Source organism: Bubalus kerabau, chromosome 5, assembly GCF_029407905.1.
Source record: "Bubalus kerabau isolate K-KA32 ecotype Philippines breed swamp buffalo chromosome 5, PCC_UOA_SB_1v2, whole genome shotgun sequence".
Lineage (NCBI taxonomy): Eukaryota > Metazoa > Chordata > Mammalia > Artiodactyla > Bovidae > Bubalus > Bubalus kerabau.
In genome coordinates, this window is record NC_073628.1 from 9,140,053 (window position 1) to 9,167,584 (window position 27,532).

A 27,532-nucleotide genomic window follows, 5' to 3' on the forward strand; every position below is an offset into this window, starting at 1 on the left:
CTGTGTTTAAGCGGACCCAGGCTATGTGCTGGGTAGACAAGCAGGCCCTGAAGAAGAGCCGTCAGAGTTTAAGATGTAGATTCAGAAGGAGCTGGTCTGGTCAAGGTCTTGCTCAACACTCACCAAGTTTCAGGGCAGAGAGGAGAAGGGAAGAATTAGTGATGGACAGGGAGGTCTGTTGAGGTCCATGGGGTCGCAAAGAGTCGGACACGACTGAGCGACTGAATGAACTGAACTGAACATTCTGCTTTATTGAATGATTTTTAAAATACTGACTGTGACCCACTAAATAAAAGTTATCACTTGCTAAAGGGTCACAAACCAGAGTTGCTGGATTGTAGGGTATGACCTTTGGCTTTGTTAGAAAAAGAATGGAAAATTCTGCTTTTCACTGGCAGAATACCAGAGGTGTGACTGCTCAGTATTTGAATATTTGCCAGCATGGTATCTGCAGCATCCAGGGTCTTTCTATAATTGCTTATGAAGTGCTTCATTTTGTCATGTGTTTGTGAGACATTTGTATTCACTCCTCTGTGAAAAGCCCATTAACGTATTTGTCCACTTTTCTGTTGGGTTGTCTTTCTCTTACTGATTTCTTTATGCATACTGAATACTAATCCTTTGTCAGTTTTTGTGTTACAAATATCTTCTCCCAGATGTTGCTTGCCTTTTCATTTACTTAATTATTCTTATTAGATGGAATCAAATTTACCTTTTTGTGCTTTATTATTTTTTTCTGTATTATTTTGTGCTACAGAGTTACAGAAAGGTCATAAAGATGTTCTCCTGCATTTTCTTCTAAAAATTTTATACGTTTGTCTGTGATGGTTAATTTTGAGTCAACATGACTGGGCCAAGGGAAGCTCAGACAGCTGATAAAACATTATTTCTGGGTGTATCTGTACGGGTGTTTCCAGGTGAGATGAAGTGTTTGAATTAGTAGACTAAGCAAAGATCTGCTCTCACCTGTGGGCAATGAGAAATGTGAAACAAAATGGAATCACGAAGGTCAAGTTTTTTTTTTAATGGAACCAGAAAGCCATTAAGTAGGTGGACCTTTCCCACATGCTACTTGGATGGAACCTCAACTTTTGAACTGCATGAAACCACAAATCCCAAGGACTCTGCAAAAATTCCTAAAACTTGTGTGTGTGTGCTCAGTTCTCCAGGCAATAATATTGGGGTGGGTTGCCATTTCCTTCTCCAGAGGATCTTCCTTACCCAGGGACTGAACCCATGTCTCTTGAGTCTCCTGTACTGGCAAGCCTATTCTTTACCACTGTGCCACCTGGGTAATCCCCAAAACTTGTCATAGCAACAGGTTTTCACCTTGCTCTAGTCATAGCTTTAGTAATCCTGTTCAGCCAGGACTAGCTTCTGCATCCGGCGCCAATTAAAATTCTTTGCCGTACAAGCCTCCCTTCTTTGTCTTTAAAAGCCCATGACTGTTACTCCCTAGTAGGACACAGTTTAGGTTGCTACTCACATCTGTGTGCTCTGCATTGTAGTTTTTTGATCCCAAATAACAGCTTTCTACCTCATTATCACCTTCTAGGCTTCCATGGTGGCTCAGATGGTAAAGAATATGCCTGCAATGCAGGAGACCTGTGTTCGATCCCTGAGCTGGGAAGATCCCCTGGAGAAGGAAATGGCAACCCACTCCAGTATTTTTCCCTGGAAATTCTATGGACAGAGGAGTCTGGCAGGCTACAGTCCATGGGGTCACAAAGAGTCAGACACGACTGAATGACTATCAGTCACTCACTCAGGTTTATTTAGGTTGACAATGAGCATCATCCCATCTACTGATGGCCCAAATAGAATAAAGAAGGTGAAGGAAGAACTCTCTCTCTTCTTGAGCTGGGAGGTCCATCTTTTCCAGCTTTCTGATATCAGTTTTCCTGGTTCTCTGACCTTTAGACTCTAGAGCTTACCCTAGTACCCCACGCTGCAAGTTCTCAGGCCAGGAACTGGGACTTAGACCATCAGCTCCCTTGGTTCTCAGGTCTTTGGGCTTGGATTCAGTTATAACACTAGCTTTCTGTTCTCTGCTTGCAGATGGCGGATCATGGGACTTCTCAGTCTCTTTAGCCATGTGAAGCAATTCCTATAATGAGCCTCTTCTTGCATCCATCTATCCCCACCCCTTGTTTTGATCACAATGATAATTTATAATAAATCTTGATATTTGATAGTGCAAGTCTCCCTGTCTGGTATTTCTTCTTGGCAATGAAAAAGCTAATTTTGCCTCTTTACTTTTTGGAGGTCCACTTGAGAATCTGGCAGCAAATTTCAGCAAAGACCCTGTTGGAATTTGGTTTGGAATTGCATTGAATCTAGAGATGAAACTTGGAAAGAAACTGACATTTATGATATTGAGGTTTCTTATCCACGAATACTGTATCTCTCTCCAATCATAGATTTCCTTGGATGTCCTTAAATACTTTTTCCACAGAGATGTCATCCATATATTGCTTGAATGTTTGGTAAGACTCATCTGTAAAACAATCCAGGCCTGCTTTTTTTTGTGGGACAATTTTTAACTACTGATTTAATTCCTTTAATGGTAATAGAGCTGCTTAGATTTTTTTGATTCATCCTGAATTCAATTTTGATAACATGTTTTCCTTAGAATGGTGGCCCAAATGGTAAAGCATCTGCCTACAATGCGGGAGACCCAGTTTCAATCCCTGGGTGGGGAAGATCTGGAGAAGGAAATGGCAACCCACTCCAGTATTCTTGCCTGGGAAATCCCTTGGATGGGGAAACCTGGTAGGCTACAGTCCATGGGGTCGCAAAGAGTTGGACACGACTGAGTGACTTCACTTTCCTTTCCTTTTCCTTAGAATGTATTAATTACATCCAAATTTACTAATTTATTGTCTTCAAGTTATTTATTGATTTCTTCTTGTTTGATCTCCTTAGCATCTGTAGTTATATCTCCAATTTCCCCTAAAAAATTAACTTGTGCATTCTCTTTTGTTGCTGATTTTGATTCATTTCTTTTGGTTCATATCTTTTTACTTTCTTCCTATTTTCCACTTCTGCCTCTTTATATCTTCTTTTTTTTTCAGTCTTTTAAAGGTATAATTAACATACAACATTGTCTTAGTTTATTTTAGTTTCAGGAGCGCAACATAATGGTTTGATATTTACATATATTGCAAATGATCACTACAATAAATCTGGTTAACATCTGTCATCATACATAGTTACAAACTTTTTTTTTCTTGTGATGAGCACTTTTAAGATCTACTCTCCTAGAAACTTTCAAATATGAAATGCAGTATTTTAGCTATAGTCACCACTGTGGTGTTGGAGAAGAGTCTTGAGAGTCCCTTGGACTGCAAGGAGATCCAACCAGTTCACTCTAAAGGAGATCAGCCCTGGGTGTTCTTTGGAAGGAATGATGCTAAAGCTGAAACTCCAGTACTTTGGCCACCTCATGCGAAGAATTGACTCATTGGAAAAGACTCTGATGCTGGGAGGGATTGGGGGCAGGAGGAAAAGGGGACAACAGAGGATGAGATGGCTGGATTGCATCACCAACTCAATGGATATGAGTTTGAGTGAACTCCGGGAGTTGGTGATGGACAGGGAGGCCTGGCATGCTGCGGTTCATGGGGTCACCAAGAGTCGAACATGACTGAGTGACTGAACTTAACTGAACTGAGCCATGTGGTACGTTACATCCTCATAACTTATTTATCTTATAACTGTAAGTTTGTACCTTTGACCCTCTTCACCCATTTTGCCCACTCCTCAAGCCCCACCTCTGCCAACCACCATCTGTTCTTTGTGTCAATAAGCATGAGTCTTTTTAAAGATCCAATATATAAGTAAAATCATATAGTATTTGCATTTACCTGACTTATTTCACTTAGCATAATGCCCTCATGGTCGATATATACTGTTAGAAATGGCAAGATTTCATTCTTTCCTATGACTGAATACTGTCCTGTTCCATATATATATATATATATATATATCACAAATTTTTTTTCATTTTTTGTTTTGCAGTGAATCAGCACCTTTTTAAAATTAAAAAAAATTTTTAACCACCAAAAACATTTTGTATACCACAATTTCTTCATCCATTTATCGACTGATGGACACTTGGGTTGTTTCCGTATCTTGGATGCTGTGAATAATGCTGTGATAAACATGGGCGTGCACGTATCTTTTCAAATTAATATTTTATTTTCCTTGGATAAATACCTGGAAGGGGAATGCTGGATCATATGGTAGTTCTATTTTTAATTTTTTGAAGAACCTTCTTACTGTTTTCCATAGTGGTTCCACCAATTTACATTCCCTCCAACAGGGGACAGGGCTTGTCTTTTCTGCACGTTCTCCCCAACATCTGTTATTTCTTGCCTTTATGATAATAGCCATGAACTGATATCTTATTGTAGATTTGATTTGCATTTCCCTGATGATTATTACTGTTAAGTATTTTTTCATTTACCACCTATTGGCCATCTGGGCTTCCCTTGTGGCTCAGCTGGTAAAGAATCTGCCTGTAATGTGAGAGACCTGGGTTAGATCTCTGGGTTGGGAAGATCCCCTGGAGAAGGGAAAGGCTATTCACTCCAGTATTCTGGCCTGGAGAAATCCTTGGACTGTATAATCCATAGGGTCTCAAAGAGTCGGACATGACTGAACAACTTTCACTTCCCTTCACTTCATTGGCCATCTATATGATTCTTTCTGAAAATTTCTTCTTAAATTGGATGATTAATTCATTCAGTTCAGTTCAGTTGCTCAGTCGTGTCCGACTCTTTGCCACCCCATGAACCACAGCACACCAGGCCTCCCTGTCCATCACCAACTCCCAGAGTCCACCCAAACCCATGTCCATTGAGTCAGTCATGCCATCCAGCCATCTCATCCTGTCATCCCCTTCTCCTCCTGCCCTCAATCCCTCTCAGCATCAGGGTCTTTTCCAATGAGTCAGCTCTTCATGTCTGGTGGCCAAAGTAGTGGAGTTTCAGCTTCAACATCAGTCCTTCCAAAGGCACCCAGGACTGAAATCCTTTAGGATGGACTGGTTGGATCTCCTTGCTGTCCAAGGGACTCGCAAGAGTCTTCTCCAACACCACAGTTCAAAAGCGTCAATTCTTTGGTGCTCAGCTTTCTTTATAGTCCAACTCTCACATCCATACATGACCACTGGAAAAACCATAGCCTTGACTAGACGGACCTTTGTTGACAAAGTAATGTCTCTGCTTTTTAATATGATGTCAATGTTGGTCATTGGAGAAGGCAACGGCACCCCACTCCAGTACTCTTGCCTGGAAAATCCCATGGACGGAGGAGCCTGGTGGGCTACAGTCCATAGGGTTGTGAAGAGTCGGACATGACTGAGTGACTTCACTTTCCCTTTTCACTTTCATGTATTGGAGAAGGAAATGGCAACCTACTCCAGTGTTCTTGCCTGGAGAATCCCAAGGACAGGGGAGCCTGGTGGGCTGCCGTCTATGGGGTCACACAGAGTTGGACACGGCTGATGCGACTTAGCAGCAGCAGCAGCAGCAGCAGCAGCAGGTTGGTCATAACTTTCCTTCCAAGGAGTGTCTTTTAATTTCATGGCTGCAGTCATCATCTGCGGTGATTTTGCAGCCCAGAAAGATAACGTCAGCCACTGTTTCTACTGATTCCCCATCTATTTGCCATGAAGTGATGGGACCAGATGCCATGATCTTAGTTTTCTGAATGTTGAGCTTTAAGCCAACTTTTTCACTCTCCTCTTTCACTTTCATCAAGAGGCTTTTTAGGTCCTCTTCACTTTCTGCCATAAGGGTGGTGTCATCTGCATATCTGAGGTTATTGATATTTCTCCCGGCAATCTTGATTCCAGCTTGTATTTCCTCCAGTCCAGCATTTCTCATGATGTATTCTGCATATAAGTTAAATAAATAGGGTGACAATATACAGCCTTGACATACTCCTTTTCCTATTTGGAACAAGTCTGTTGTTCTGTGTTCAGTTCTAACTGTTGCTTCCTGATCTACATACAGATTTCTCAAGAGGCAGGTCAGGTGTCTGGTATTCCCATCTCTTGAAGAATTTTCCACAGTTAATTGTGATCCACACAGTCAAAGGCTTTGACATAGTCAATAAAGCAGAAATAGATATTTTTCTGTTATTCTCTTGCTTTTTCTATGATCCAACGGATGTTGACAATTTGATTTCTGGTTCCTCTGCCTTGTCTAACTTTCAGCTTGAACATCTGGAAGTTCACAGTTCACATATTGCTGAAGCCCGACTTGGAGAATTTTGAGCAATACTCTACTAGATTGTGAGATGAGTGCAATTGTGTGGTAGTTTGAGCATTCTTTGACATTGCCTTCCTTTGGGATTGGAACGAAAACTGACCTTTTCCAGTCCTGTGGCCACTGCTGAGTTTTCCAAATTTGCTGACATATTGAGTGCAGCACTTTCACAGCATCGTCTTTCAGGATTTGAAATAGCTCAACTGGAATTCCATCACCTCCACTAGCTTTGTTCGTAGTGATGCTTCCTAAGGCCCACCTGACTTCACATTCTGGGATGTCTGGCTCTAGGTCAGTGATCACACCAATGTGATTATCTGGATTGTGAAGATCTTTTTTGTACAGTTCTTCTGTGTATTCTTGCCACCTCTTCTTAATATCTTTTGCTCCTGTTAGGTCCATACCATTTCTGTCCTTTATTGAGCTCATCTTTGCATGAAATGTTTCCTTGGTATCTCTAATTTTCTTGAAGAGATCTCCAGTCTTTCCTGTTCTATTGTTTCCCTCTATTTCTTTGCATTGATTAACTCATAAATTTACACCTTTTTCTTTCTTAATGTTAGAATTCATGGTATAAATTCCTTTCTAGGTGTTTATTTAGTGGAGTAACCGAAATACTAATATCTTAATATTTTTGTTATCATCTAGTTCTAAATGTGGAGAAGGCAATGGCAGCCCACTCCAGTACTCTTGCCTGGAAAATCCCATGGACGGAGGAGCCTGGTAGGCTGAAGTCCATGGGGTCGCTAAGAGTCTGACACGACTGAGCGACTTCACTTTCACTTTTCATTTTCATGCATTGGAAAAGGAAATGGCAACCCACTCCAGTGTTCTTGCCTGGAGAATTCCAGGGATGGGGAAGCCTGGGGGGCTGCCGTCTATGGGGTCACACAGAGTCGGACACGACTGAAGTGACTTAGCATAGCATAGCATAGTTCTAAATATTTCTAGTTTCTACCGTGTTTCTTTCTCTGACTCATAATTTATCAAACGGTGTGTTCTAAAATGCCTTAAAGTATAGGATTTTTCTAGCTATCTCTTTGTTATTGATTTCTAACTTAATTGCCTTATGGTTAGAAAAAATGATCTTTGTCTTACTGGTCCCTTGAAATTTGTTCAGACTTGCTTCAAGGTCAAGGACATGGTCAGTTTCATGAGCATTCCTTTGTGTGTGGTCAAAAAGAATCTGTATTGCACAATTGTACTGTATGTGTTCATTAAACCAGCGTGTAGGTAACTTCTTCAAAGCTTCTGTATCTTTATTGATTTTTGTGTACCCTTAATTTATCAGTTCCTGAGAGAGGTGTCTGTAGATCTCCCACTGTCATGGTGAATTTGTTATTTTCCCCTTGCAACAGGCTAACATTTCAATACCTATTTGAGGACTTTTATGAGATGCAGACAATTTTAGAATTATCGTACTTTCCTACCGAGTTGCAACTGTTATCAGAATTGTTGTGGAGTATTTTTTAACACCAGCCACTAATTCTCCGAGTTCCAGACACCAACTGGTTGCTCAACAAGTCAGTTCGATTTTGACACTAACCACAGACCTCGCAGTGTCAGTGCTCAGCGCCCTGACTGCCCTCCTTCACCTTCAGATGCTGTTCACCACTTGCAAGTCCCAGGCCACATGTATTTCTGACAATGGATTAAAAATCACAGGTTCCCACAACCCCTCCGATGGTTCAATAATTTGCTAGAGAAGCTCACAGAACTCAGGAAAGCACTTTAATTATGTTTAGTGATTTATTGTAATGGATACAACTGAGGAACCACTAAGTGGAAGAGATGCATAGAGCAAGGCGTGGGGGCAGAGGAGGCAAGCAGCTTCCCTGTCCTCTTCAGGCAGCCACTCTCTGGATACCTTGGTATGTTCACCACCAGGAAGTTCAAGTCTCCTTGCTGAACAGTTTTTATAGAGCTTAATCTTCAGCACCCCCTCCCACGTTCCCTTCTTAGAGATCTGTAGCCTGAAATTTCCAACCCTCTAATCACTGGGTCTTTCCGATGACCAGCCCCATCCTAAGGCTATCTTAGGGTTTAGGTCACCCCATTAGCACAAACTCAGGTTGATCAAAGGGGTTCCTTAGATATAGCAAAAGACAAGCTTATCACTTGGGAAATTCTGAGGGTTTTAAGCGCTCTGGCCAGAACCAAGGACAAAGACCAAGTCTATTTCTTATTATGCCACACTTTTTATCCTCTTTCTGTCTAGTAATCATTTTTGCTTTAAAGCTGATATATAAGATATGAAAGTGCTATACAAGCTTTTAGCTAATTAGTATTACGAATTAGTATTACTAATTAACCAGTTTTTAGTTAGTACTTGCCTAGCATATCATCTTTTAATTAAAAATAATTATATAATATATTGAAACAATTTCAATTTTCAATTGAACAATTAAATTTTCAAGTTCAAATTTCAGAAATTTTTAAGATGTTTTATGTGAAAATTTTAATATACACAAAGTACTAGAAAGACTAGTACAATGACTATTCATATACCCAGTGCATGGATTAAAAATTTGTTTTTTGTCATAATTTCCTTTATCTGCATCTATTTTTAAACTGGATCATGTGCTTTACATAAAATTTCATGCCTATCACATTTAATAAAATTCAATTTCTTAATATTGTAAAATACTCATTCCATATTTAAATTTCCCCAGTTATTCCAGATTGCCTTTATCATCGTTTTTCACATTTGTTTTGCCTCCAACATGTTTTTCAGTCTCGGACAATTTATACACACTCTCAATTTTTCTTTTTGATAACATTAATATTTTAAAGTCATCAGATGAGTTGTCATGTAAAATGTCCATCATTTTAATTTGTGTTCTTATATTTCATTTTATCTGCTGTAAACAGTATTCCCTGGTTAGTTTTCTAATCCAGTGTAATGTTTGCTTTTGCTTGGCAAGTTTGGCAACTTTAATCCATTTCTATTTATGGTCATGACTAATACATTTGGAATTAGTTCTTCCATCTTATCTGGTTATTGCTACCCACCACAGTTTTTGTGTTTTTCTTTATTTTAAATTGAACTGGGTGTTTTGATTTGCTTTCTTGTGTTTATTTTTCCTCATTCCTTTTTTCCTACATAGGTAGTTTGGAGGTTTATATATATGTGCCCACATCACATTCCGCCCCATGTGAGAGAAGGGGCTCTAAGATACCCACCCTTTTATGTTTGGCCTGTGTCTCTTGGGTTTGGGGAGCTTGAGAGCTGGCATGACATGTTACATCAATAGGGCTGAACCAAAAAAGAAAAAAAAAGCAACACTGGGAGAAAATTATTCATATATCAACATTGGGGCATAAAAAGGCACAAGCTTATCCTAGGCCAGATATGGTCCAAGCAGGAGGGTGCTGGCAAGGGGCCATTTATAAGTTCTGTCCAGGATTCCACAGACAGATGGTCCCCATACAAGCGGAGCTGATCAAGGAAATACTGGCAACTAGATGGAGGAGAAGACTTGTCCTGTGGACTGAAGGACAAATTGGCCCCATCAGGGTGCTTTTGAGGAACGCATGAAAGCTCTTTTCAGGAAAATGGTCACTTTGAACATCTGCCAAGCCCAGTGAGTGATAGCAGCAAATCTCAAGGGTCCAACCGGGAATGGTCATAACTCCTGCCATAACCCCTCCCCAGAGGCCTCAGCACCACGCAGGTCAGGTATAGGACCATCCACACCCATACTCCATAAGGTCTGAGGCAGCCTTGTACCATGTGACCTGGCTCCACTGGGCAGAGCTGATTGGTCTAGCGGGGCCACTTGACCCAATGGCTTTCAACCAATCAGTAGACAGCTCAGTGTGGTAAGGGAGCCAATCAGATTCTCTCTCAGGAGATTGTGCTAGGAGCTCTTCTCAGGCCAGGGGTAGAGATGGCGCTGAGTGGATATGGGAAGAGAAGCCACAGGAGTGGGTGTGGGATCAGAGACTTGGGGGCCATGACAAGCCCCAAGAGGAGAGGATGCAGGATCACTGCAGGCTGGAAGTGATAAGGCAGAGAAAAGCTGTGGAGAGCAGGGGAGGTTTTAAACAGAATTGGCTAGAGCATATAATTTTCATTATGGCTGTGGTTTGGTTTGGTTTGAGCCCCACTGGACATCTACAGACTCTGGCTGCTGACTCCTGGAAGCCGGCCTGGGTCTAGTTCCAGGTCAAGGGTCCTGGTTTCCCTTGATTCCTGTTCTTGCATATCAGTCAGGTCTGCCTGTCTCTCTTGCTGCTGACCTCTTCCTACACAACTGGAAACATCCATTACTTGAGATAACCAGAGCTAGACCTTGTTTCCTGCAGGCAAAGAACACAGCCCACAAATCGAAAGTGAGAGAAAATCACCAAAGCGCCAGAGCACAGCCTGGCATCAGCAGGAGCACAGCCTCACTGCACCCTCAACAGACTTCATGCCAGGCAGTTCTTGATGCATGTCCTCCAATAAAATCCTCCCTTACTGGGTTTTGTTTTTATTATTGTAAGAAAAAATGAAATCCACAAACGAAACCAGAAACTGATAGCTTATGGTGTTTGGTGTCGAATTTTTGGTCTCCAAAGGAGAAGATTTAACTCCAGGACCAAAGATGCAGTTTCAGTCACTCAGAGTTTTGTGCAGCAAAGATTTTTATTTAAAGTAAAAGGATAGAGAAAGCTTATGACATAGATATCAGAAGTAGGGTAGAAAGAGTGCCCACCTCACTAGTTTAAGCCAGGCATTATATACTTTTCTACTGGCTGCTGAGAATAGATTTAAAAAAATGCCTCAAGACTGAGATGATTGGAGTGATTTTGTATAACAGGTGCAGTTTCATGATGGTAGCTGCTGGAACAGCATCTCTGACCTGCAAGAGAGAGGAGAGTGAGTCAGACTCTGTGTCAGTAAGCTGAGTACCCACTGTACATTCAACAAGGATGTCCAGCTCAGGAAGCTTCATGTGCCTTACAGCCTCCTTGACAAACTCAGGAGTCAATAAGTGTTGGCTGGGAAGTGCAGAGAGGAGAGCAGCATGAGGAAGGAATTTGTGAATGGGGCAGCTGACCAATGTCATACACAGGCCTGAAGAGGGAAATTCCCTTCAGCCTGTGGGTTTTTAAAGCAGACAGATCCCCAGAGGGTGACTGTGGAAAGGACAGGGAGATGAAGCCAGATGGTTGAAATCCTGGCTGATCAACAGGGAGCTCTTGAGATACACATAAAGTTGAACAGGAATTGCTATTGAACCTCAATGAACTCTGACCTGGGTCCTAGCAGAGCCCTCCCTTGTCTTCAGCTTTGCTGTATCCCCAGCGCCCAGACCTGTTAAGGCTGCAAGTGCTGTCTGCACTTTCTTCCATACACGACTCACCTATGAAAAAGAGTGGTGATGTTATACTTTAAATTATTAAGGTATCTTACTTATATTGCTTGTATTAGAAAAAAAACCCAGCAAAAGTAAGAGTAAGTTTCAGTGTAAATACAGAACATGTATCAAATTTCACTCCTTCCTGAACTCCAAATAAAAATAAAATAAGACATTAGTTTTAGGCATAATTCCACTAGGACTCAGAGAACACTAAAGGCTAAGGCAGCTGTGAAAAAAGCTGAATATTAATCCTAAATACATCAAGTCCCCTACATAGTAACCTGGTCGGTTCTGAGAGCACGTTCTTAAGTCCAATTTGTTTGTAAGTTCAACAAAGTTAGCTTAGGTACCCAAGTAACACAATGAACTATACAGTGCTGTACTGTAAAAGATTTATAATACTTTTCACACAAAAAAGTACATAAAAAACAAAAACAAAGAATAAAGAACACATTTTTTTTTTTACTTCAACTTAAATTCTTCATTATCACACTCAAAGATAGTTATTGAAAGTGAAAGCTTTAGCTGCTCAGTTGTGTCTGATTCTTTGGGACCTCATGGACTGCAGCCTGCCAGGCTCCTCTGTCCATGGAATTCTCCAGGCAAGAATACTGGAGTAGGTTGCCACTCCCTTCTCAAGGGAGACTTCCTAACCCAGGGATCGAACCCCAGTCTCCTGCATTGAACACGGAGTCTTTACCATTGAGTCATCCTTTTAAAAGGGTTCTCATACATTAAAAAAAATTTATTCATTTATTTTTGGCTGCACTGGGTCTTCATTGCTATGTTCAGACTTAATCAAGTTGCAGGAAGTGGGGACTCCTCTTTGTCATGGAGCATAGGCTCTAAACTTGGGCTCAGTAGTTTTGGGCTAGGCAATTGTGGCACATGGGATCCTCCTGGACCAGGGATCGAACCTGTGTCCCCTGCATTGGCAGGTGAATTCTTTACTGCTGGGACCACCAGGGGTGGCCCTCTGATATATTTTTAATCTTACAGTATAGTACGTTGAAAAGGACAGTAGTGAAGAACAACAGCTGGCATCCAGGGGCTGGTGTCACGTGAACAGGCAAGAAGAGTTACTGACTGGAGGAGGGAGAGGAGGTGGGAGATGGTGGAACTGAAGGATCGTCAGCAATAGGAGACAGAGGGCACGCTTCAATGCCACTCATTCCTGACTTTGCTGGGACACCAGTTTGCATCTTTGAAAGTTCAAAACTTGAATGTTTATATGTCGGGGGCTAACTGTGTACAACAGAATCCCAGAATAAGATCACAAATTGACATCCCCAGGTACTTCTGGAAGTGGGTGAAAGAGAGAGCGAGCTGAGGCCGCTCCATAACCTCAATGAAAATCAGAAGATTTGGGGTCTGTAAACAGAAGCACATGTGAGGGTGTGGGTATCATACCTCCAAAAAGGGATTGAGAGGCCATAAATATGCTAAATGGAGACTCTTGGCCTTCCCGTCCCCTCTGCTTCCAGTACTTTACCCTCTACATAAGAGTCAGGAAAACTCTTCTGGGGAATCAGACTGGCCCAAGTGGAAACAATGAAAGGTACCAATATGAGGGTTCCCAGTCTACTCTGAAGTGAACCTCAAAGTCAACAAGCCACTGTCCCCTCTGAGCTCACTCCGCAAGCCCCCTACTCTTAATCATGAGTGCACAATCTAGATGTACCAGACATCTAGCTGCTGCTACTAAGTCACTTCAGCATGTCTGACTCTGTGAGACCACATAGATGGAAGCCCACCAGGCTCCCCCGTCCCTGGGATTCTCCAGGCAAGAACACTGGAGTGGGGTGCCATTTCCTTCTCCAGGGCATGAAAGTGAAAGTGAAGCCGCTCAGTCATGTCCAACTCTTTGTGACCCCGTGGAGCGCAGCCTACCAGGCTCCTCCATCCATGGGATTTTCCAGGCAAGAGTACTGGAATGGCGTGCCATTGCCTTCTCCGAGACATCTAGCAGGATCTCTGAAATAGAAGACAGAGAGCAAAACAAAAAGAAAAAGGCAATCTGGAGAAAGAAAAGACAACATTTTTTTTTAAAAACTGTCTTTAGAGATTAGAATGTATACAGTAAAGAAGAGGGACTTCCTGGTGGCTCAGTGGTAAAGAATCCACCTGACAATTCAGCATCCCTAGGTTGGGAAGATCCCCTGGAAAAGGCACTCCAGGATTCTTGCCTGGGAAATCCCACGGACAGAGGCACCTGGTGGGCTATGGCCCATGGGGCTGCAAAAGAATCAAATATGACTTAGAGACTAAACAACAACAATAATAAAGAAGTACACAGTGCTATTAAAAATAAGGGAATGTTGAGATAAAAAAAGCCATTCTCAGAAAATAAAAATATGATGGAAATTACAAATTCAATAGACATTTTAGAGATAAAGTTGGGAAATCTCTCAGAAGGAACAGCAGAAAAGATGAAGCTATAGAAAACAGCTTCCAAAGGTAAAAATAAAGAAATAATCTGGTCAGTATAACATTTGAATAATAAACTTTCCAAAAGGAGGGACTAGAGGAAACTCAGAGGAGGGGGAGCAAGAGTGAAATAACTCATGAAAATTTACTAGGACCAAAGGATATATGTTTTCAGATTGAAATGGTGCTTTGAGGATAAAAGCAGACCTATGCCAAGGCACATTAGTGTGAGATTTTAGAACACTGGGTAAAGACAGGACATTACATCTTCTAGAGCAGGAGGGAAAAAAAGGAAACCGAGAAAAGATCAGGAATCAGAATTACTTTAGCTTTCATCGTAGCAATGCTGGAAGCAAGAAGACAATGGAAGAATGCCTTCAAAATCTTGAAGTAAAACAATTTCTAACCTAGAATTACATACCTATGTACTTAGTTCCTCAGTCGTGTCCGACTCTTTGCGACCCTATGGACGATAGCCCACCAGACTCCTCTGTCCATGGAGAATCTCCAAGCAAGAATTCTAGAGTGGGTTGCCATGCCCTCCTCCTCCAGGGGATCTTCCCAACCCAGGGATTGAACCCAGGTTTCCCACATTGCAGGCAGATTCTTTCCTGTCTGAGCCACCAGGGAAGCCCAAGAATACTGCAGTAGGTAGTCTATCCTTTTTCCAGGGGATCTTCCTTACCCAGGGTCTCAAACCAGGGTCTCCTGCATTTCAGGAGGATTCTTTACCAGTTGAGCTACCAGGGAAGCCCTGGAATTCTATACCTATACACACTATTAAATCAAGTGGGAGGGTAAATTGAAAAATAATTCAGACATACAGGATCTCAAAAAAATTCTCCTTCCACGCATCCTTTTTTAGGAAGCTGCTGAAGTAGTTTTCACCACAAGAACTGTGTAAACCAAAACAGGGCTTCCCAGGTGACTCATTGGTAAAGCATCCACCTGCCAAAGCAGAAGACATGCATTTGGTCCCTGGATTGGGAAGATCCTCTGGAGAAGGAAATGGAACCACCTCCAGTATTCTTGCCTGGGAAATCCCATTTGCAGAGGAGCCTGGAGGGCTAAAGTCCTTGGTGTCAGAAAAGAGTCAGACACAACTTAGCTATTCAGTACTAAAAACAAACCAAGAAAGAGGACATGAAATTGGAAGATGGTGCTCTGGTGCAGGAGACAAGAGAGGGAAATCTTTCTAGAATAACAGCAAGAGAAGCTCCCAGGACAATAACTGTACCCAGTGTAAAGAGTAACTGGTAGGCAGAAAAATACCCCCCAAAGATGTCTAGGTCTTAATTCCATAATATGTCCTCATTCCTAATACTGGTAAATACATTATGCTACATAGAGAGAGAGAATTAAGATTGCATATAGAATTAAGGTTGCTAATCAATTTGCCTTAGAATAGGAAGATTATTCTGGATTTCCAGGTAAGCCCAATGTGATCACAAAGTTTCTGATGGAAGCGGGAAGGAGTAGAGTCAGTATCATAGTGATGCAATTGAGAGAGACTCAACCAGCCATTTCTAACTTTGAAGATGAAAGGGAGCCACAAGCCAAGAAATGCAGGCAGCCCCTTGAAGCTGGAAAAGACTAGAAACCAGGTTCTCTGTGAGAGCCTCTAGAAAATAACACAGCCTTGCTGACACCTTGATTCTACCCCCTGAGACCTGTTTCAGATTTCTGACCTCAAGAACTATAAGACAATACATTTGTGTTGTGTTAAGCCACTGAATTTCTGGCCATTTGTTACAGCAGCCACAGGAACTCATACAGCAACCAATTCAAGTTCGAGCCTGGCATGTAGAGCTAACTGTTGTCACCATTATCCTATATATCTTAAGGCAACTTCTGGGGGATGCATCCTACCTGGGTAAGAGAAACAGCAGAGAAATTAAAAACTAAGAGACAATGGCGCTAGGGACACACTGAGGACCCACCTGGTCGCTGCGGGAGACCCCGTAGCGCAGTTCATTGACGAAATGCTCGCAGTTGGTGCGGAGCAGAAAATAGCAAAACTCGCGGCCCACCAGCTTCTCCGCCAGCTGGACGATTTTGCTGGGAGGGAATGGGTTGTACTTGTCATCATGCTTGTTGTTGATCTCGTACGGATCTTTCCCAACCACGTCACACAGCTGCTCCTTCTTTACTATGGCCCTGTCGGCCAAGGAAGACATGATACTGGACCAACCAGTTCCAGAGATTTTGCCTGTGAATTCAGGATAGGAACAGGATTGGTCTTGGGCCGGCAGGAGCCTAGCATCCACCACATCCACAAGGGGATGAGCAGATGAGTCAGGGTCAGAGCTGTGTGGCTTTGGATAAGATCATTGTGGTCTCTGGTCCCTGGTTTTCTTATCTGAAATAAGGAGGAGTAAAATCCTGTGATTTGTTCTGGTTTTTTTTTTTTTAACACAGAGAAGCTGGCCTTGTACACCCTGTGATACTTCAGGGGCCCTCTTGATTGTGCAGTATGGGTCTGAGCACACCCACCTCCCTAGGGGAATAGAGTGTGAATTGTTTGTGACCCTGCCAAGGCTCCACTTTTCTGACACACACAAAGCTGATTACTGCAGAAAAGTTGAATGGATTTGCAGAAGGGGATTCCATCCTTCTGGGAATAAAGGGATCAAACCCCACAGCTGCTCCCAGAGGAGTGACACCAGGGAGGTCAAGGAGGGGTCCATTCGCACAGCCCTGATCAGTGCTGAGGGGTGGAAGGTGCAACAGATTTCCAGAAATAAAGCTGCCTTGAAGAAAGGGATTTGGGGTCAATACAAGGGCCAGGATGGTGTGGAGCGAAAGCTGGTGCCTGCACAGACATCCCTGTTGAGGTCACCAGCTTATATCATGTAGGGAGGGTATGATGACTGAAAACTGGGCTTGCATTAAAGAGGTGGACCCCGTGGAACATCACAGAGGAGACTCATTCCCTCAGAGAGCCTCTGTGGCCCTGCCATGATTGGGAACCCCCGGTCTCTCCTAAGAGGGGAAGCATCCCATTACATGGGGCAGGACCCATCTTGCACTGTGACACCACGTGATAGCAACAAGCAACGGCCAGAGGCTCTAATCAGAGTCCAGGTCCTGTTCTGCTCAGCTTTCCAGAGAGCACTGAACCCCTCTGCCCAGAGAACAACTATGAGATTTGGAAAATCAGAGGAATTCAGATTTCCTCCTAGTAGGGCAGGAGGTGCTTAATGGATTCAGTGAGGTAAATAGAAAATGATGCTGTGTTTGAGCCCCTAGTCTACTGAAAGGGTCAGCGTGGGAACTGGATCAGGGGAGCTCTGGAGACCCATCCACCTTCAGCTGCTCGGCGGGCAAGTAGGAGGCTGGGACTAAGGAGAGGCAAGCAAGGTGCCTGGGGCACAGAATTTCAGGAGGTTCCAGCTCCAGAGGTGCAAGTTCAAAGTCGACACCCAACAGTGAGGGCTTCCTTACACACAACATGCTAGGTGCCATCCTGGTGAGAGTGTGCGCAGGCTCAGAGGCAGAAGCAATGGGTGCTGATTCTGGTTCCATCACTGCACGGTCTTGACATGTCACTTAACTTAGCTGAGCCAACGTTGGGAATCCACAAATACAAGCTAAGATGGATTCATGAACACACATCAATTTAGGAATTTAAGGCTCCTTTTAAAAGAATTATTTTTCTTTTTAAAGTTAGTCATGAGAGACTGTTTTCTTGGGCTCCAAAATCACTGTGGATGGTGACTGCAGCCATGAAATTAAAAGACTGTTGCTCTTTGGAAGAAAAGCTATGTCAAACCTATACAGCATATTAAAAAGCAGAGATATTATTTCACTGACAAAGGTCCATGTAGTCATGTATGAATGTGAGAGCTGGACAATAAAAAAGGCTGAGTGCCAAAGAATTGATGCTTTTGCACTTGGTGTTGGAGAAGACTCTTGAGAGTTCCTTGGACTGCAAGGAGATGAAACCAGTCAATCCTAAAGGACATCAATCCTGAATATTCACTGGAAGGACTGATGTTGAAGCTGAAGCTCCAACATTTTAGCCACCAGGCTCAAAGATTGACTCATTGGAAAAGACCCTGATGCTGGGGAGGACTGAAGGCAGGAGAAGGGGATGTCAGAGGATGAGATGGATGGATGGTATCACTGACTCATTGGACATGAGTTTGAGCAAACTCTGGGAGACGGTAAAGCACAGAGAAGCCTGGTATGCTGCAGTCCTTGGGGTCACAATGAGTTGAACACGACTGAGCAACTGAACAACAACATTAAAGAAAATACCAATTAAACAATTGTAGAAAGGGCACATGAATATGGCTAATAATCAGTGACTGAAATCTGGGGAACCTCAGACTTCACAGCAGAGCATCAGTTTTAAAGGCAGGAAATAGAGTCAGGGCCGGGGTTTGAGTCCCACCATTGGGACTTTCTGCTACAGGACTGTGGACAAGTTGATTAACTTCTCTGAGTCCCTGGTTCCTTGTAGAACAGGTCCAATGAGTTCCACCTGTGCCTACAGCTGTGGATGAGGAGCTGAAAGGATTGAAGAAACAGATTAGGTAAAGTGCCTCCACCAGTGCCTGGCATAGGGTTAGTGCCCAGCAAGTGTTGGCTCTCATTAGTACTGGGCTGTTCTCTAAGTTTCCTTCCAGCTCTGACTTCCACTGTTTTCTCAGTAGTATGAGGTCAGACCCCTTGCCCCACCTATTTCACAAGATTCCTGTGAAGCTCCACCGAGAAGATGCAGATAGAAGCATCTTTTCCCTTTAAGGAGCATTGCTCACCCAGTGACGGGCATCACACTGTCCACCCAGATCCCTGTCATGCCCTTCCTGTCTCCTGTCCAGCATTTACACCCACTCAGCACAGTCAGTCAATACTGAGGCCCTACTATGTGCCAGGCCTTGTCCACAGTGCTGAAGCCTTCCATGAACTTGACAGCGTACCTGCCCTCAACTAGTATACACTCTAGTGAAAGGACACTGACAGTGAACAAATAGAACAAAGAAAATCCTTTTAGGTTTTGAAAAGGCTGTGGGGAAGATTAACTGAAGTCACACAGGAGCGGATGACCAGGGGAGGCTGCCCTGGCTCAGGCTGGGGAGGGCCATGGCCAGGAATGGCCATGTGAGTTGAGACTTAAATGATGAAAGGGAGGCAGCTGTGGTGAGAGCCAGGAAAGAGCATCACAAGGAGAAAGGAGGGCAAAAGCAAGGACATTAGGAAGGAAGGCTGCCAGGAGGCCAGTGAAGAGGAGACCCAAGAGGAGAGAAGAAGAAGTAGAGGAAGCTCAGATAGGCATCCTGGGCCAGACCATGCCAGGCTCAGAGGCTGCAGCACAGATTTGAAACTTTTTCTATACGTGATGGAAATGCCAGCTGAAATTTTAGGGAGAGGAGTGACATAATCAGATTTAGAATTTAGAATGATCATGCTGGCTGCCCAGTGAAGGAAGGACTGACAATCGTGCACAAGAGGCAGAGAGACCAAGCAGAACTGCAGTCGCATCAGGTGAGACAGCATGGTATCTTACCCCAGGCACATCAGTGGAGATGCTGAGAAGTGATCAGATTGAGGGCCTGGTTTGGAGATAAAGCCAATAGGATTTCCTGATGGATTAGATACAGGGTGAAAAGGATCAAGGATGATGTGTAGACTTTTGGTCTAAGCAACTGAATGGTGTTGTCGTCTGGAGCCCTCCATCTGGGGTGTGTCAAGTTCAACATGCCAGTTAGACACCTAAGTGAAGATGCCAAGTAGTCAAGAGGTTATACAAGCCTGAAGCTGAGCAGGATGAAGCCTAAGTTAAGGTTGTGTCTTAGGGAGACATCAACAAATAGAAGGTATTAGAATCCAGGGCACAGATGAGGGAGGAGTAAAAATGAGAGATATGGGAGAGGAGGAGAAACCCACCCTACCCTCCTCCCACAGGAAGCTACAAGGAAGGGCCTAGTGGGAAAGGAAGAAAGGCAGTGCCAGGGAGCATAGAGAGAGGTCACTCATACTAAATGCTGTAGAGAAGCAAGAAGGCGTGGAACCAGGATATTGATGAAGCCTTGATAAGAGCTGTTCCAGGAGGGGTTTAAATACCCACTGGTAGAACATAAGAGAGGATAGGAAGTGAGGAGCCAGCAATGGCCATGGCAGACAAGAGATCTACCCCATGGGAATTTAGTTAGAGGAATATGTGGTAAGGGGGTCTTTGTTTACCAGTGGGAGATATTCCAGTGGTTTCAAAGGCAAGAGGAAGAACACAGAAGGCAGGGGGGAATTTGAGGGCTAAATGCTTATGAAAGTAAGAGGAGGAGTCCAGGGCCCTAGTCCACCCCAGGGGCTGGCTTTATAAATAAGGGCAAAGGCAGATTCTGTGGATGTCAAGATTGGTGGTTTGGTTGATCGGGGTGGGACAGTGACATCTACCCTGGTTACTTTGATTTCTCTGTAATACAGCATGAGGTCACTGATTTTGCTACCAGCCTAGGTCAGCAGAAGACACACCCAAGAATGTCCAAAGCAGCTGCACGCAGATCAGCCTACAACTGGAAACACCCAATGCCAATCAGCAGAAGAGTGGTTAACAAACTGAGGGATTCCCATTGTCCAGGGATACACAGCAATAGAGAAGTAAGAACAGCATGGGTGACTTCATTGGGCCAGTGAAAGAGCTGGACACAAGAGTTGCCCTGAAGTTCTAGAATAGGCATAAAAAGCAGGGGGACATAGAGGAGTGGCTGCCTCTCAGGAGGGAGAGAGGGTCCTGAAGAGGCATGAGGGGCTTTTAAGGGCCGTGGAAATGTTCTAGGCCTTGATCTGTTCATCGTCACATGGATGGATACATTTAAAAAAATTCATTGACTATACACTTGACTATATTGTGCATTTTACTGCATTTAGGTTTGTCGACAGTTAAATAACTTAGGAAAAGGGAGTGGGGGAATGCTCACAACAATACCCCAAGTTAAGAATTCTCAACCTCAGTTTACAGATGAGGAAACTGAGGGTGGAGAATGAAACTGGATCCACAGTCACCTCTGCTGCCCAAACACCTGTAATCTTTCCAAGTGATTTATTTAATTAAGATTAAAGTTAAAAGTTGAATGTATTTTATACAAGATCATAACATATAAAATGCATTACAGTAGAAATGCCCCTTGGAATCCCACCTCAATCTCTCTGCACACCCCTTGGGTTCCAAGGAGCAGAGTTTGAAAACCATGGTCCTACCCCAAGATGTCTTCTTGTAGCACTCAGGAACCAACTGCCAGTTGGGGAGCAAGAGGAATGTTGGGGTCCCCGGTTACCCACAGCTCCCCTATTCCCTCTGTTTTCAGCCTCAGCATGGTGGAGGCCCTGGGTGCCCTTACGTAACGGTGCCAGGTGGACCACATATCCACCGCCAACGTAGACAACCCAGTGTGAGTAGAAACCGCGGAAGATTTCAATCAGGTCTCCGGGCTGGGGTTCGGGCTGCAAAACCAAGAAGAAGGCTGTTAGAGGTGATGGGAGAGCTGGGAACCAAGGGTGGGTCTCAGCCAAGAGAGAGCAGCTCAGTGGCCTTCATCTCATAGCTCTCCAGGACATCCTCCTGAGCCCACCCGGCCATGCCGGTGCCCGGCCCACTTCACGTGTCTTCACCCTAACTCTATCCCTACCATAACCCTAACACTAACCCCTAACCCTAACCCTAACCCTAACCAGGGACTATGGGCCTGCCCACCTGTCATTACTACTTGCAATGTGCACACCTTGCTGGGACTTCTACCTTATTGTTACTCTTTCTAGTATATTATTTACTGAACGCTTACTCTGAGCCAAGGACTCTGCTGAGCAGTTTTTCAGGAATAGTTCAATAAATTCACACAACCCACCTATGAGGTGGGCACTGTTGTGAACCCCGTGTGATGAAAGAGGAAATGAAGGCTCAGAGATGGAGGGGAGATTTTGCAAAACCACCCAGCCCCTGAGTGATGTGAGCAGGACTTAGCACTAGGCCGCCTGATTCCCAGGCCATCGTCTTGACCACCACAGTGACCAATAGGCAAGCACATGGGTTATCTGACTACTGCCCACCTCAGCATGGTGGAGGCCCTGGGCGCCCTTACTAGAGGATGCCTGGTGGACCACATATCTATCGCCAATGTAGTCAGCCCAGTGTGTGTAGAGAAGGTGGACGATTTCAGTGAAGTTTTCAACCTGGATTTCAGCCTGCAAAACCAAGAAGAAGGCTGTTAGAGGTAATGGGAGAGCTGGGAACCAAGGGTGGGGCTCAGAGGCTGCCAAATCAGGGGGGGCGGTATTCCACAGACACTCCCCTACCTGACCTAGAGCCTGGCAGACAGGTGGAGTCAGCCTCTGGCAGTAATGTCCCCCTGGCTGCTCCTCCTGAGGGTGAGAGTGCGTGCATGAGTGTGTGCCAAGCAAAGGAAAACTCTGCACTGTGCTCACTCCTCTACTTCTGACACCGGATGTGTGGGTTTCCCACACTAAGCAGTTCAATCCTCGGTGCACACTGACTGGGTGTCCCACAGTTTAACTCAGTTCTGACACTCACGGCCCAGAGTCAGCGCAGACCCCACAGGCTTAGTCCCAGGAGACTGAGCTTCAGATGCCAGGTGCAAGTTGAAGTTGTTACCTGAGCTCTCAATAACTGGCTGTAAATTGATGGTTCCCACAGCCCCCTCCCTTGGGTTCAGTGGTTTGCTGGAACAGCTCATAGAACTCAGGAAAACAGCTTACTTGCTAGATAACCCGTTTACTAGAAAATATGCAACTCAGGAATGTAGAGGGCAAGCTGTGGGGAAGGGGGGGATTCAGAGCATCCTTGCCCACTCCAAGGAACTCTGCTCTCCAGCACCTCCACGCTCTCACCAACACCCCAGCTTAGCAGTTTTATGGAGGCTTTATTATGTAGGCTTGGTTGGTGAGATCATTGGCCATTGGTGATTAATTCTACTTCCAGCTCTTTGATCACTGGTTGGTTGAATGCGGCTTCTTCTGAATGATGAAATGGATTTCTCTCTCCCCACTGCTCAGGAAATTACTCTGGTTTTAGAAGCTCTGTGGCAGGAACCCAGGACCAAAACTAAATATACATTTCTCATTACATCACAGTGGGCACGTGTGGGAGGGAGGGTTTGCGTGCGTTTGCAGGGGAAGGTGGGAAGGATGCTGAAACGCTCATCAGAGCCCCGCCCCGTGATGAGAGCAGTGGCCCAGAGCCTGGGAACAGTCAGGAGATCTTCAAGATCACTGTCATTCAATGTACTGAGGTCCTAGTACCAGACACTGTGCTAAGTGCTACAGGTGGGGGCACTCCGATCTGGACTTCCCTCATCCAAACCAACCATAAATCTCTTTGGGACACCTAGAGACAGAGCTCCTCGGAGGTTGTTCCAGCCCTCTGTTCTTTCCCACTCACCTCTTGCTCTTCGGGGACAGACCCATAGGGGCCTGCCGACATCCCACCTCCTAACTCTGGCCTACTGAGAGATTCTTTCAAAGATGAGTAGGGAGTGTGGACTCCCCCATGTATGGCCTCCCCTAGGATAGCAATGATGGGCAGTGGGAATAGCCCATCACCAGTCTACAGTGGCTGTGAAGCAGGGTCAAGGGCAGTTCATCTCTATTTATAGAAACATTAAAACTGCCAAGAAGCATCCCAAGTGGCAGGAAAAATATCTTTTTTGCTGCAATTTTACAGACAAATCATGCTGTCTTATTGCAGTAACTATAATTTATCTTCCTAGAAGAAGTCACCCAAACCTTACTGAGAACCGATTTCAGAACACTGGACAATGGTCACAATTTATGAATCTCATTTGTTTTCCAGAATAGAAGAAAAAAAAATGTACATTAATTGTTGGGTGAGAGTAAGAGGTCATCAGGGATCCCCAGTGGAGAAGGAAATAGCAACTCACTCCAGTATTTTTGCCTGGAGAATCCTATGGACAGAGGAGTCTGACAGGTTACTGTTCATGGGGTTGCAAAGAGTCAGACATGACTGCGTGACTGGATACAGTGATCCCCAAAGGGGAATTTAACTGGGCTTTTCCATGGATAATCCAGGATGTAAAGGCAAGGCAGAGACCCAGCCCTCAAGGAGTTTATGGATTAGAAAAAGAGACATTTTGGACATGAGTACTATGGGGTCAAGTAATAAGCTGTCAGTAGGTACACAGACTCAAGGAGTTCACTGTGTCCCAGGCAAATACCAATGAAAGGAGAGCTATACAGAGAAACAAGCTTGCAAATTTATATGTGTGTGTGTGTGTGTGTGTGTGTGTACATACCCAGCAGCAAAATTATCTACAGGGAAACTTGGACTCATCTCACCTCCCCTTTCTTTCTTAAGTTCATGTCCAACTGAGAAGGCTGACCCTAAAAGTTGTCCCTGAATTCACTGCCTCCTCATCTCCCGTCCACTGACTTGGTCAGGGGCAGCCCCTGTGACTCCCTCTGACCCCTGAAGCCCCCACCCCCACCCCACTTCCTGTCTCCATCTGGAGAACATATAGATGGACTGTTCACTCCATCCCTAAGTAATCCCAGATGTCTAAGACCATGGCCAGGGTACTGGCAACAGCAGACAGGGAAAAGGCAGAACATCAGCTGTGTCTCTACTTGGAAAGGAAATGGGGCAGGAACCAGGCAGGGGGTACCTCAGAGTGAGGCTTGATGCCGCCTTTCTTGAGAAATATGACACCTCTTCCCAGAATTGGTTGATTTTCAGTAATGGCAGGAATCTGGCTTGTTCATTTCTAGCTGCACACTAGGAAAGGAGCCTGCCCCCCCACTGAAACTTCTCTCATTCAGAAACACTGGCTGCTTGGCAGAGAGTGTTTCAGGAACAGAATGCTGAAATGCAAGTGCATTCTCTGCAGCAGGACCGATGCCTTGGGTGATGGAGGAGGCAGAGGAGGTGGGATGCACTCATCTCCCTTGTCTCAGGGTTTCCATCTCTGCTGACACCCCAGCTTCCTCCCCACAGCCCCCAGAACACCCACCACTCCTCCCCATGGAAGCCCCTACCCCCGACTGTGCTGGGTACAGACAGCAAGCTCACTCTGCCCCAAGACCTTGCGGTTTTAGCAGATAAAGGGAGCTTTAAACGACCAATAAATATATTTTCCTACGACAGCCTTCTCCAGACAGGCTCTGGGAAGAGTAAGACCCGGCCTTTACAGGAGGGGAGCTGCCCTCGTGTTTAGAGTCAGTGGTGGGGAGTTTCAGGGGACTTACCGAAGCCATCGCAAGCCAGAGCAGTACTGCAATCTTTCTGCTCTCACACCAGCTTTTGTGTCAAAGCTAAGAATTTTGCTTTCGCTTTTCTTCTCTTCTAAAAAATTACAAAGCTGTAAACTTTTTTTTTTTTAAGTGAGACTGGAAGGGCAATGGCACCCTACTCCAATACTCTTGCCTGGAAAATCCCATGGAAGGAGGAGCTTGGCTGCAGTCCATGGGGTCTCTAAGAGTCGAACACAACTGAGTGACTTCACTTTCACTTTTCATTTTCATGCAATGGAGAAGGAAATGGCAACCCACTCCATTGTTCTTGCCTGGAGAATCCCAGGGACGGGGGAGCCTGGTGGGCTGCCGTCTAAGGGGTCACATAGAGTCGGACACGACTGAAGCGACTTAGCAGCAGCAGCAGCAGCAGCAGCATGATTTGCTTTACGTGGAAAGGTCAATGATTACCTACCTCAAAACATAAAGTCGCTGGGACTTCTAGCCCCCTGGAAGTAGAGTAGGAGGCTGGTGCTATCATCTGGCCTTGCTTGAGAAACGCAAGGTCTCTTTCAACAAAATCCTGGACGACTGTTCCTACTCCAGGAAGAGGGGCATTTAGAGGCTCAGAGGTGCCACCCCCCCAGTACACCTTCTAGGCCATTGTAATGACTCTAGGAAATACTGGGTCAGAAGCCATGGGATGGGCCAGATGGGGTGTTGCACTCCACGGGACAAGCCTTCAGGAGGTGGGTGCCTTGTGGCATGTGGGACCCAAGACCTCGATGCCCCTGTAGGATGCGTTTGGCTGCAAGAAGCAGAACTTAACTAAAACAGGTTTTGACAGCCTGGGCAGTCACTGACTCTAACAGGAAGACAGAGGCCAGTGACTCAGATCCATTTCAGTAGCTCGTTGAGGCCACTAAGGACCTAGGCTTTTCCATCATGCTGGTGCTGTGTCCCCAGTGACACCCTGCCTGGTTACCATGGCTGCAGCAGCCTCAAGGGGCACACATTTTCCTGGCGATGTCCAAATGCACTAAAGGAAGATCTTTCCCATCACTTGTCTTTTTTTTTTTTTTATCCCTCCAGGGAATAGTCTTTCCTATAACCCCCTGGCTGGCCTGCTCTCCCTCTTCATTGGCCAGAGCTGAGTCATGCTTCCCCTTCAAAAACCAATCATGGGCAAAGAGAAAGGGGCTTCCAGAGCAGCTTCAGACCACTCACGGTGCATCGACTGGAGCTGGAGGGTTGCCTGCTGCCTGATGAACAGCAGGATTGTGAGCCTGGGAGAAGGTGAGTGGCTGTGGTGTGTGTGTGCATCACGGGGAGGGATGGCTACTGACTATCCAATCAACATACGGGATGCACTCACCTGCTTCTCATCTGGGTGAAAACCAACTTATTTCAAGGCTACAAACAGACAGGAACCAGTTCTCCAACAATCAGATAGCACCTGGCAAAATATCAGGGGCGATTGACTCACTGGGGTTGGGAGGAGGATGCAAAGCAGGCTTGTGGATATGTAGAGAGCCTCTGAGTTACAGAAACTCAGTCAATTCCTGGAAAAGGTATCATATTTCTCAGGAAATGCAGGCCTGTGTGGCTTTGTTCTGTGCTCTGAGCCTACATCCTGCCCCATTTCCTTTCTAAGTAGAGACACAGCTGACTGCCTTTCCACTGTCTGCTGTTGTTAGCGTCCCAGCTGTGGTTTAGACAACTGGGGACATTTGGGGATTGAATGATGGAGATAGGAGGTGGGGGGGGCTGTCAGAGGGTAGAGGGGGTCACAGAGGCAAGGATGGGGCTGGCCTGGACTAAGTCAGTGGATGCGAGATGGACAAGGCAGTGAATTCAGGATAAACTTCCAGGGTGGGCACTGACTGGACTTTGTGGTTGGATGCAGGTGGAAAAGATGTGTTAGGGAGCTGGAGAACTTAGGATGGCCCTCTCTGGGGACTAGGAAACCTGGAAGAGGGGTTGGAACAGGGGACATCATTCCTCAGATCAGGAATGTAGCGGGAACAGAAAAATGATTCATTTTTGCAGCTGGGGTGCCCTTGGGAGGAACACACCATGAGAAATGGGGTGAGGAAAGGGAGTCAGGCAGGACTGTGGGGTGCCTAGTGGGAGATGTGGACAAAGGCCCGGCTTGGGCTCTTGGCACAAATGACGTTGAGCAGGGCATCACCCTCTGGTAACCCTGGTTCCTGCACCTCCACAATGGGATGATGCTTCTTGTCAGGTTGTTGTGTGGGTGGAAGGGCCACGTACGTGGCA

General features: G+C 45.0%; 1 protein-coding gene and 1 pseudogene across 4 annotated transcripts; one reads left to right on the forward strand and one right to left on the reverse strand.

Moving 5' to 3' along the window:
- The window catches only part of LOC129653601 (phospholipase A and acyltransferase 3-like), a 54,864-nt pseudogene that overhangs the window by 14,862 nt on the left and 12,470 nt on the right, over positions 1-27,532 (forward strand).
- On the reverse strand, positions 10,914-25,428 carry LOC129653600 (phospholipase A and acyltransferase 3-like). 4 transcript variants are annotated; one of them, XM_055583343.1, is made up of 6 exons: positions 25,268-25,428; positions 22,100-22,234; positions 21,394-21,496; positions 15,991-16,259; positions 11,519-11,626; positions 10,914-11,122 (listed from the first exon to the last, which is right to left on the reverse strand). In XM_055583343.1, exons 1-6 carry the CDS (start codon positions 25,274-25,276, stop codon positions 11,009-11,011), a joined length of 738 nt encoding a protein of 245 aa, XP_055439318.1. In that variant the 5' UTR covers positions 25,277-25,428; the 3' UTR covers positions 10,914-11,008. The 4 variants fall into 4 exon arrangements, with proteins under 4 accessions (XP_055439318.1, XP_055439321.1, XP_055439319.1 ...); XM_055583346.1 differs by lacking the exon at positions 22,100-22,234; XM_055583344.1 differs by lacking the exon at positions 11,519-11,626.